Source organism: Thunnus thynnus, chromosome 1 (genome assembly GCF_963924715.1).
Source record: "Thunnus thynnus chromosome 1, fThuThy2.1, whole genome shotgun sequence".
Taxonomy (NCBI): Eukaryota; Metazoa; Chordata; class Actinopteri; order Scombriformes; family Scombridae; genus Thunnus; species Thunnus thynnus.
Genome location: NC_089517.1, coordinates 252,540 through 265,000, shown reverse-complemented (window position 1 = coordinate 265,000; position 12,461 = coordinate 252,540). Strand labels below are relative to the sequence as shown.

The window sequence follows — 12,461 nt, the reverse complement described above, 5'->3', positions numbered from 1 at the left end:
GACATATAATAATATATAATAATAACAATAACAACAACAACAACAACAACAACAGTGTCCCTTCGTCAGACGATTCTCATTTAAAGTTGAGAACTGAAAATTAAATCCTTTTTACTTTTTGTTTCAATAAATTATAACGACGCTGCAGCTGTTGTGCATTAAGAGGATAAACAGGTTTCCATATTTGTAGAAAGTGTTTAAGACGATTCGTTTGACTGACAGTCGAGAGCCGCGGTCAACACGACCACGTAGACACCGAGCCAATCACATCACAGTACGACACCGTCAGCTGGAACCAAACATCCAGGCTCCCTGAAGAACACGGACGTAGGCGGCGCCGTCAGGGACTCGTCCACGCTCAGAAACAGCTCTGCTTCCTGTTTCCGCTGCAGGAAAACATCGTGTTCATGTCATTCATCCGATCACAGCCGCCTCCTCTATGTTGGTGGTGGAGTGCGTGGTGGAGTTCTCCATGCGGAAGCGCACCACCTCGCCGCCGGGCGGCAGCGAGTACAGGGAGCGGCAGGTGAAGACTTGGCGGCAGGCCTTGCGGAAGTTCTCAGACAGGAAGGCGTAGAGGACGGGGTTGACGCAGGAGTTTCCGTAGGACAGGCAGTGAGAGATGATGCGGAAGGCGAAGGAGGCCGTGGTCAGCGGGAAGGTACCAAACTCCACCCACATGGTGATGATGTGATGGGGCATCCAGCAGATGGCGAAGGCGGCGACAACCAAGAGGACCGTCTGAGCTGTCTGCAGGACAACAGAGAGGAAACATCAGTCTGGATCTGAGCCTGAACTGTTTTATGACATTACTAATCAGAACAATTTATCCCCAAATACTCCCTAAAAACCACACCACAGATACTCCAGACCAAATACTTCCCTAATTCTCTCAAAACTACCTAAATATTGCAAAAAACATTCTATAAACATGTACTACAAACTCCCCAAATACTCCCCAAATCACCAACACTGTACAAATAGTGTTTGGATTCATTTCCTTCCATCTAAACACTCCAAAAATACTCCATAAAAACCTCCCCAAACTCTCCAAACACCCCCCAATAACCCAACCATCCAAACTCACTCCCCAAACACTCTCCTAACTATCCCAAATACTCTCCCAACACTCCCCAAACACTCTCCTAACTATCCCAAATACTCTCCCAACACTCCCCAAACACTCCTGAAATACTCCACAAACACTCCTGAAATACTCCATAAAAACCTCCCCAAACTCTCCAAACACTCCCCAATAACCCTACCGTCCAAACTCTCTCCCCAAACACTCTCCTATCACAAATACTCTCCCAAGTTCTCCACAAACACTCCTGAAATACTCCACAAACACTCTCACGTACTCTTCAAACGATTCTTAATAACACTCTGCAAATACTCCTGAAAGACTCAAACACGCTCCAAACTCTCCCAAATATTCTCCACACTCCCCCCAAAGTTCCCCAAATACCCACAAACACTCTGAAAAACTCTCTATACTATAAACTCTCTATATTCTTGGGTCTCTTGGTCGTCCACCAATCAGAAGGCCGCTGGTTCGATCCCCGGCTCCTCCAGTCATACTGAACCTCGACTTCATCAACATTACAAATTATCCATCAGTGTTTAGATTAATTAACGAATGTTTGGAGCTCTGATTCGTTCCCTCTGGCTGACATCTCCACAGCAACAGCAGGAGAGGATCATGGGTAATGTAGTATTTAGAGCTGTCTACCAAAATAACAGAAAAACCTGATTTGTCAGAAACAAAGTATAAATAATTCAAACTGTTGTCACAATATAAACATGTATGATGGTTACATCAACGAGTAGATCGATTCAAGAAACATAAATAACACAGAACGAGGAAACTCAGTACATTTACTGTAGTACTGAAGTACAACGTTGAGGTACTTGTACTTTACTTGAGTATTTCCATGTGATGCTACTTTCTACATTTCAGAGGGAAATATTGTACTTTCTACTCCACTACATTTATTTGACAGCTTTAGTTACTTTTCAGATGAAGATTTGACACAATGGATAATATAACAAGCTTTTAAAATACAACACATTGTTAAAGATGAAACCAGTGGTTTCCAACCTTTTTGGCTTTTGACGTCTTACAAAAAGCAGTGTGTAGTCGGGGTCACATTTCACATGTCTATGAGTTGTTAACAGCTCCACCAAATAGTGATTTTTCCCTCTAAACTTCTCACATGCTTTCATTTCAATAAATGTTCAAATGATCCAATATTTCAGCAAAAATCAAAGATTAGAGAAAAAGTCCAAAAACTGAAAACAGATTTGTGTATCAGAACTTTGTTTTTTCTTCTTTCCTCTCCCATTAATCATCTCACCACCCCTCAGATTTATCTGCTGACCCTTTGGAGGGGCCCGACCCCTAGGTTGGGAACCACTGGACTAAACTAGCTAACTGTATATAAAGTAGTGTAAACTAGCTCCACCTCCAGCAGCTACAACAGTAACATGCTGCTCTAACACTGATGCTTCACTATTAATAATCTAATGATGTCATATATAATAATATATCAGTCAGAGGGACCAAACCACTACTTTTACTGCAATACTTTAACTACATCAAGCTCATAATACTTATGTACTTTTACTGCAATACTTTAACTACATCAAGCTCATAATACTTATGTACTTTTACTGCAATACTTTAACTACATCAAGCTCATAATACTTATGTACTTTTACTGCAATACTTTAACTACATCAAGCTCATAATACTTATGTACTTTTACTGTAATACTTTAACTACATCAAGCTCATAATACTTATGTACTTTTACTGCAATGCTTTAACTTCATCAAGCTCATAATACTTATGTACTTTTACTGCAATACTTTAACTACATCAAGCTCATAATACTTATGTACTTTTACTGCAATACTTTAACTACATCAAGCTCATAATACTTATGTACTTTTACTGCAATACTTTAACTACATCAAGCTCATAATACTTATGTACTTTTACTGCAATACTTTAACTACATCAAGCTCATAATACTTATGTACTTTTACTGTAATACTTTAACTACATCAAGCTCATAATACTTATGTACTTTTACTGCAATGCTTTAACTTCATCAAGCTCATAATACTTATGTACTTTTACTGCAATACTTTAACTACATCAAGCTCATAATACTTATGTACTTTTACTGCAATACTTTAACTACATCAAGCTCATAATACTTATGTACTTTTACTGCAATACTTTAACTACATCAAGCTCATAATACTTATGTACTTTTACTGCAATACTTTAACTACATCAAGCTCATAATACTTATGTACTTTTACTGCAATACTTTAACTACATCAATCTCATAATACGTATGTACTTTTACTGCAATACTTTAACTACATCAAGCTCATAATACTTATGTACTTTTACTGCAATACTTTAACTACATCAAGCTCATAATACTTATGTACTTTTACTGCAATACTTTAACTACATCAAGCTCATAATACTTATGTACTTTTACTGCAATACTTTAACTACATCAATCTCATAATACTTATGTACTTTTACTGCAATACTTTAACTACATCAAGCTCATAATACTTATGTACTTTTACTGCAATACTTTAACTACATCAAGCTCATAATACTTATGTACTTTTACTGCAATACTTTAACTACATCAAGCTCATAATACTTATGTACTTTTACTGCAATACTTTAACTACATCAAGCTCATAATACTTATGTACTTTTACTGCAATACTTTAACTACATCAAGCTCATAATACTTATGTACTTTTACTGTAGTGGGATTTTTCTTGCAGGACTTTTACTTGCAATGGAGTATTTCTATATTGATATATTGGTACTTTCATTTAAGTTCATGTCGACATTAAACAGCACTTCACCATGTGACTCCCCTCTCCTCCTCCTCCTCCTCCTCCTCCTCCTCCTCCTCCTCCTCATGCTGTTCAGGTGTAGTTGTGGTCTCATTTTCTGGTATCAGCACACAAATGACAGTTTTTTTAGTTTAAGTTTCATTCAGACAGGATGAACATCACCAGACATTCTGCAACAAATCTGGTGTAAAAACATATTAAACGTTTTTGGGTTTTTTTTGGAGCTGCTGTCAAGCTCAAGACGTCGCTCATTCAGCTTCTTCTTCTTCTGTCCTGTTATGTTGTTTGTGGTTTGTTTGAGTTTAACATCACGTTGACGTCGCTCAGCTCTGCGTCCTGTTGTTGTGGCTGTTTGCTGTCTGCGGTCAGACGGGTGAAAGCCGCCTGAGTTTAGCTCAAAGGCACTTCGGCAGGCCACCGTGGTCGACAGCTGACGGTGTGCAGACGTCCTGTCGCAGCAGATCACGGATCGGTTTACAGCAGAGGGTCAGCGGAGCAGGAACAAAGCCTGCTGGGTAAATATTTAGACAGCGGGACTAAGAATAGAGGAGCTTCTCTCCGAGCTGCTCAGACATAATCTGACTGAAACCAACTTCAACCTGAACTTTTTCACGTTTCTGACATTTGTTTTCAGGTCAGTCAGTCAGAGCAGCAGTTTATAAAACCTGTGTATATGAATGACGGAGGAACGAGTCAGAGTTCAGGAACATTCAGGAAGTACTCAGACCTTTATTCTGACACCATTTAAATCATCAGTCGATACCCTATAACGGCGAAATAAAGACAGAGTTTTAGACATTTTTGCAAATGTATTAAAAAGGAAAAACTGAAACATCACGTTAACAGAAGTGTTCAGACTCTTAGCAGCGGTTACAGCCTCCAGTCTTCTTGGGTTTGATGCAACAAGCTTTGCACATCTGGATTTGGGGATTTTCTGCCATTCGTCTCTGCAGATCCTCTCAGGCTCCGTCAGGTTGGATGAGGACCGTCGATGGACCGCCAGAGTCTCTCCAGAGATGTTGGACTGGGTTCTGGTCAGGACTCTGGTTGGACCACATAAGGACATTTTACAGAGTTGTTCCTAAGCAACTCCTGTGTTGTCTTGGCTGTGCTGAGGCTCACTGTCCTGTTGGAAGATGAACCTTCAGTCCAGTCTGAGGTCCTGAACGCTCTGGACTCTGATCTTGTGTTGAGTGTTTTCTCACCATTTACTGGTGCTGACGTGCTGACGTGCTAACGTGCTGACGTGCTAACGTGCTGACGTGCTAACGTGCTGATGTGCTACGGTAAGCGTATTATGTCATTTCCGGTTGCTGACTGTGGTTCCTGACAGTGTTTCTGCTGCTCCCAGCTCAGTTAACTTTGTGGATAAATACCTGCTGTATATTTAAACGTACGCTAGTTCTGCTCAAGCACTCTTAGCTCTCTCCTTCTTCTACAGACTTTTCTCGCTAATCCGACAGCTGTTAGTTATCTTCAGCTCAGCAGTTAGCTTAGCAGCTAACTTAGCTTAGCAGTTAGCGATGGCTTCTCTCTCTCGTTCTCCTGCTCTCTCTTGCTCAGTGTGTCTTATGTTTAGTTATTCCTCTGCCTCCTTTAGTGATAGTGGTAAGTGTAATAAGTGTAGTTTATTTGCAGCACTGGAGGCGAGGCTCAGTGAATTAGAAGCGCCGCTCTGCACCACGGAAAAACAATCATTAGCTAATATAGTTAGCCAGCCCCTAGTATCCGGTGCAGGCCGACCTAGCGTAGCTCCCACTCCCCCGGTAGTTCCCGAGCAGCCAGGAGGCCAGGGTGTCTGGGTGACTGTCTGAAGGAAGCATAGCCCTAAGCAGAAGCCCTCGGTTCACCACCAACCAGTTCATGTTTCTAACAGGTTCTCCCCCCTCAGCAACACACCCGCTGAGAAACCAACTCTGATTATTGGCAGCTCCATAGTCAGAAACGTGAAGTTAGCGACACCAGCAGCTATAGTTAAATGTATTCCTGGGACCAGAGCGGGCGACACTGAATCACATTTAAAACTGCTGGATAAGAATAAACGTAACGATTGTTGTTCATGTCGAGAGAGTCTGAATACTTCTGTCAATGTGAATTTCCACTTTTTTCTTTTTGATTAATTTGCAAAAAAAATCCAAAATTGTGCTTTTGTTTTGTCATGATGGGGTTTTGAGTGTAGACTGACGAGGGAAAAAAATAATTTAAATGATTTTAGCATAAAGCTGCAACATAACGTGGAAAAGTGAAGGAGTCTGAATACTTCCTGTATTCAGACTCTGAACTCTGGTTTTATACCAGATTTGTTCACATTTAGTCAAATAGTCTCCATTAAACATGTGAATCAGCTGTTAGCAGCTGCTGTCTGCAGTAACATGATGATCTGAAGGAGATTCTCTTTGTTCTCTGGTTTCCAGGTGGATTTATGGAGGTTTACTGGTGATGGATATCAGAGATAATGATCCTCAGGAAGTGTCAGTCACACTGAATGATGTCAGTATGTGTTTCATGTCTGTGTTCTGACTCTGAGAGAGAGGACGAGTTTTAACTCTTTTGATCTCAGGAAGTGTCTCAGTCTCAGCTCTCTGGCGCCCCCTGCGGAGGCTTCTGGCTGAATGTCCTGTGATGTTCATCTTGTCTGAATGAATCTTAAATTAAAGTAGCTGTAATGTGTTTGCTAACACCAGAAGATGAACTTTGTATTTCTGAATCATTCATTGTGTCCAACTCTACCCGTAACGACAGGTGTTGCTGTGTTGCTAACGGACCATGTGACCTCTATGACTCGGGGGCAGGAAGTGTGTGAAGTGGTTTGTTTTCATTTGGATCAGAGAGAAGACGAAGACACAGAAGTGTTCACATCAGAAAAAAGACAGATTGTCCTAAAGTGTTCTGTCCTCTGGATGATGATTCAAACATAACTCAACATAAGAAGAAGAGAGTAAATCCTGGTTACGAGATAGAAACCTCCCAACAAACTGCATATTTCATTGGAAACTGTCATTTTACGTATTATTATTATTTATTTTAAGTCACAAGTATCACTTTTGGCTTCCTGTGTTTCTTGAATAGAATCTATTCAAACATTGTTGAAGTCTGCGAGAGAAACTGATCTGTTTATGTTTCTTGGAGGTTTGGAGGAGGGAACATTCAGACGATGCTACATCCTGTATATCTAAATATGTGTGTACAAATAGATGATACTGTAGGTTTGGCAGCTACAGTCTGTGTTTTTTGTTTTGTGTCTGTGTCTTTGCAGCAGCGGGGGTACAAGGAGGCTGGGGGGGGGGGGGCACCCAGACAACAGAATTGATTTTGATTTTAGGAGCTGCTGCTGTTTGATGTTGATGCATCTTGTCTGAGTTTTTGATTCATGTGAAGTTTATCTTCTTTGCGTGTTGTGTGAACTGTACTACATGTTCTTTAATGTGGTTTAACTAGTTCAGGCTAACATGCTAACATGCTAACTCTCTAATCCAGAAGACAGTTACTTTAAAATAAAGGCAAAATGAGTAGAGACATGAAACCATGATCAGCTGACTGCTGATCACTGCAGTCAATGGAGGCAGCTGGCACCCTCCCAGCATGCACTGGGGCAACAGGCTGCTGTTCTTCCTCTCAGGTTCGTGTCATAGAGATAATTATAATCATGAATCATTAGTTTCAGTTTTAAATGTTCTAATTAAATGTCACATGTTCTGCTCTGCTGATCAAACTAAGCTTGGATGGATTCCTGTTTAAACTTTATAAACTTTCATTAACATATCTACTCAGCGATCACTTTATTAGGAACAGCTGTTCAGTCTAATGTTATCCAACACAACAGCTGCTACAAACTGTTTTCATGAAACTCAAACATTTCCAGGTTTTGTTGACGTTGTCAGAAAGGTAAAAATTCTACTGTATGTTCATTATTGAGGTCATAGAGGGGCGTGGCGTTCCAACTATTTTGTCCACCCCATTAATATACATGAGGAGGGCCTTAAAAGACTAGTTTTTACACAGAGATCACCTGGAAACACCTGGAAACACCTGGAAACACACTGCACGTGCTTTATAACAGCGGGAACCTGATCATATTTTGTTCTCTGACTTCCTGCCTGAAGAGGAAGCTGCTACTCCAAGACTTTCAAATTAAAACATGTTTAATCTCCAGCCAGATACAGAGGAGGAGGAGGAGGAGGAGGAGGAGGTAGAGGAGGAGGAAGATGATGAGGAGTACCTTTGTCTTGGTGCTCTCAGACTTCTTGGTCATGTTCTTCATCTTTTTGTGAAGATGAAATAAAACCTGAGACAGAAACAAACAAACAAAGTGATCAGATTATTGATTATTTCTTCTTCTTCTCTTTGATGAACAGCTGGACTGCAGCGTCATTGATCTGTGGCAGGAAGTTGTGTTGCCATGGAAACGACGCTGCTTCATTCATGTAAACGCATCCTCAGACTCACAGACCAAACTACATGACAAGACATATATTTGTGATGTAAAGTTTTATTTTATTTATATTGTTTTTACCTCTTATCCATTTTATTTGTCTTTGTTTTTATTAATTTTTTTTTGCTCTATTTTGCTCTATTTTGGCAGCAGTGGGCAGCAGTGGACTGGTGATGATGATGATGAAGAGCGCTGTCTAACACGTCAGCTGGGTTGAGATCAGGTGACTGTGAAGGTCATAACATGTGATTCATCCTGGAAGAGACCACTCCCATCAGGATAGAGCTGATCACTCACAACTACTTTGTATTGATTAGCAGTGACCCTTCCCCAAACCATGCCAGCATAACAGAGCCCCCAGACCCCCTCACTGTAGGGGTCCAGCATCCAGACCTGGACCAGTATCGGTACTCTGAAGTACTCTAAAGTACTCTGAAGTACTCTAAAGTACAGGTGAACTACAGCAGGTGCAGACAGGTGTGTAGACGGGCAGAGGGAAAGTCTGACGTCATCAGGTGGACAGCTCAGCAGGTCTGAGGAGGAGGAAGGAAGAAGTAATGCAGAGAGCTGATGGGGGTCAGCTGCAGGCAGCTGTGGGCATTAGTGGGCATTAGTGGGCAGCTGTGGGCATTAGTGGGCAGCTGTGGGCAACAGTGGGCAGCTGAGGGCAGCAGTGGGCAGCTGTGGGCATTAGTGGGCAGCAGTGGGCAGCTGTGGGCAACAGTGGGCAGCTGTGGGCATTAGTGGGCAGCAGTGGGCAGCTGTGGGCAGCTGTGGGCAGCAGTGGGCAGCTGTGGGCATTAGTGGGCAGCAGTGGGCAGCTGTGGGCAACAGTGGGCAGCTGTGGGCATTAGTGGGCAGCAGTGGGCAGCTGTGGGCAGCTGTGGGCAGCAGTGGGCAGCTGTGGGCATTAGTGGGCAGCAGTGGGCAGCAGTGGGCAGCTGTGGGCAACAGTGGGCAGCAGTGGGCAGCTGTGGGCAGCTGTGGGCATTAGTGGGCAGCAGTGGGCAGCTGTGGGCAGCTGTGGGCATTAGTGGGCAGCAGTGGGCAGCTGTGGGCAGCTGTGGGCAGCAGTGGGCAGCAGTGGGCAGCTGTGGGCAGCTGTGGGCAGCAGTGGGCAGCTGTGGGCATTAGTGGGCAGCAGTGGGCAGCAGTGGGCAGCTGTGGGCAACAGTGGGCAGCAGTGGGCAGCTGTGGGCAGCTGTGGGCATTAGTGGGCAGCAGTGGGCAGCTGTGGGCAGCTGTGGGCATTAGTGGGCAGCAGTGGGCAGCTGTGGGCAGCTGTGGGCAGCAGTGGGCAGCAGTGGGCAGCTGTGGGCAGCTGTGGGCAGCAGTGGGCAGCTGTGGGCATTAGTGGGCAGCAGTGGGCAGCTGTGGGCAGCTGTGGGCAGCAGTGGGCAGCAGTGGGCAGCAGTGGGCAGCTGTGGGCAGCTGTGGGCAGCAGTGGGCAGCTGTGGGCATTAGTGGGCAGCAATGGGCAGTTGTGGGCACTAGTGGGCAGCTGTGAGCAACTGTGGGCATTAGTGGGCATTAGTGGGCAGCAGTTGGCAGCAGTGGGCAGTTGTGGGCATTAGTGGGCAGCAGTGGGCAGCAATGGGCAGTTGTGGGCATTAGTGGGCAGCTGTGAGCAGCTGTGGGCATTAGTGGGCAGCTGTGGGCATTAGTGGGCATTAGTGGGCAGCAGTGGGCAGCAGTGGGCATTAGTGGGCAGCAGTGGGCAGCAGTGGGCATTAGTGGGCAGCTGTGGCAGCAGTGGGCATTAGTGGGCAGCAGTGGGCAGCAATGGGCAGTTGTGGGCAGCAGTTGGCAGCAGTGGGCATTAGTGGGCATTAGTGGGCATTAGTGGGCATTAGTGGGCAGCAGTGGGCAGCTGTGGGCAGCTGTGGGCAGCTGTGGGCATTAGTGGGCAGCAGTGGGCAGCAATGGGCAGCAATGGGCAGTTGTGGGCAGTTGTGGGCAGCAGTTGGCAGCAGTGGGCAGCTGTGGGCAGCTGTGGGCATTAGTGGGCATTAGTGGGCATTAGTGGGCAGCAATGGGCAGTTGTGGGCAGCAGTTGGCAGCAGTGGGCAGCTGTGGGCATTAGTGGGCAGCTGTGGGCAGCTGTGGGCAGCTGTGGGCATTAGTGGGCAGCTGTGGGCAGCAGTTGGCAGCAGTGGGCAGCAGTGGGCATTAGTGGGCATTAGTGGGCAGCAGTGGGCAGCAGTGGGCATTAGTGGGCAGCAGTGGGCAGCAGTGGGCATTAGTGGGCAGCTGTGGCAGCTGTGGGCATTAGTGGGCAGCTGTGGGCAGCTGTGGGCATTAGTGGGCAGCAGTGGGCAGCAGTGGGCATTAGTGGGCAGCTGTGGGCAGCTGTGGGCATTAGTGGGCAGCTGTGGCAGCTGTGGGCAGCTGTGGGCTTCCTTAAAGAGTCACAACAGGAAACATTTCTGAACATAGCTGTTTATAGATGTTGCCATGGAAACAGAGCTGGGCTGTATCTTTTCTGTCATCCTTTAAATCAACACAGATTATGTAGAAAGACTATATGTCATGTTGATTGTTGGTTGGATGAGAACATCAGACTTCATTGTTTTTATGCTGTTTCTTAATGTTTTAATGCATCATTTAAAGCACAAATAAACCCGCCTGACGTGTAAAATCATGTCAGAGCTCCAACTAACAAACAAAAGAAACATGCTCATCTCTCACTGTGAATCTTTATATTTTGAAACTCCAGACCGGATCGTCAACGTTGCCTCCCGCGCACTAAGCGTTTTTACGCACAGTTTTATGATGAACGGGACTTTGCGCCCTTTAGCTCCGCTGCTCGGTTATTAATGAGACTTTTACAGCCGCTGGGAGTCAAACATTACCCCGTTAAATGAGCACTTTTTGCACTGACCTTGGCGTAGCAGCAGCTGATGAGCAGCAGCGGCAGCAGGTATCCGAGTAGCACGATGGTCACCTTGTAGGCGCGTCTGGCGGCTCCGGACCAGACCTCCCAGCAGAATGTGCTGTTGGGGGCGGTGTGGTGACTGGTGAGGACGTGGTGCTGGGCTACCGGCACCGAGCACACCAGAGACAGCGTCCAGATGACGCACACCCCGACCAGCGCGTTCCTGCGGCTCCGGACGCACGGAGCGTTCTTGGAGCGCACCACGGCGATGTAGCGGTCCACGGACATGGCCACCAGCGTGAAGACGCTCACCAGCATGCTGACCATGAGGAAGTAGTGTCCGGCCTTACAGAGGAAGGCTCCGAACACCCACTCATCCAGAGAGTAGATGGTGGCGTGCAGCGGGACGCACACCAGCAAGAAGATCAGGTCCGCCACGCTCAGGTTCAGGATGAAGATGTTGGTTGGGCTGCCGGGGCGCCTTGTCCGTCCTCCCCCACCTCCTCCTCTGTACCTCACCTTCCCGATCACCACCATCACCAGACAGTTCCCCACCACCCCCACCACGAAGATCAGCCCGAACACCACCGGCACGATCACCGCCTCCGGCCCGGACGCGCCGCCGCCGGACGCCTCGGACCGGGTGGACTCCGGGGGCTCAGCCCGGCCGGAGGAGTCGTTTCCCGGCAGCAGCATGTCGGAAGCTCGCGGGAGGAGCTGGAGGTTTAAAGAAGAAGCTGGAGGAGAAGACCGTGACTGACTGAAGGACCGAGTCCATGGTCCGGATCAGACTGGAAACACGGCAAGTTGCCGGCAGCCTGACGAACCGCTTCCTGTCGGGGATTTCAAAGTTAAACCAGTGAAACCAACTGACTGCGAGTAAAAGTTTAAAAGACTTTTATTGTAACAACAAGCAGCGAACAGGATGTAAAGATGTCCTCAGAAATTACATTTTTATCTAATAACTGAGTTAAATAATGAAAATAGTAAAGTCTTATAAACAGTTAATAAACAGTAATAACTTATATTATTAATGTTCAGTATTTATAATAATTTTTCCCATGAAGACATTTTATATTATCAATCAATCAATCAATCAATCTTTATTTATATAGCGCCATATCACAACAGAAGTCATCTCAAGGCACTTTTCACATAGAGCAGGTCAAGACCGTACTCTTTAATTTACAGAGACCCAACAATTCCCCCATGAGCAGCACTTGGCGACAGCGGTAAGGAAAAACTCCTCTTTAAC

General features: G+C 45.5%; 1 protein-coding gene across 1 annotated transcript in view; it reads right to left on the bottom strand.

The window, feature by feature from the left end:
• The window catches only part of galr1b (galanin receptor 1b), a 12,521-nt gene extending 322 nt beyond the window's left edge, over positions 1-12,199 (bottom strand). Inside the window, exons 1-3 of the mRNA XM_067587996.1 lie at positions 11,213-12,199; positions 8,119-8,184; positions 1-750 (exon numbers count right to left, since the gene is read on the bottom strand). The exon at positions 1-750 is cut by the window's left edge and continues 322 nt beyond it. Of these exons, the coding sequence (XP_067444097.1) occupies positions 415-750; positions 8,119-8,184; positions 11,213-11,902 (1,092 nt within the window). The 5' untranslated portion in view covers positions 11,903-12,199 and the 3' untranslated portion in view covers positions 1-414. The remainder of the gene's footprint in view (positions 751-8,118; positions 8,185-11,212) is intronic.
• Positions 12,200-12,461: the final 262 nt, after the last annotated feature.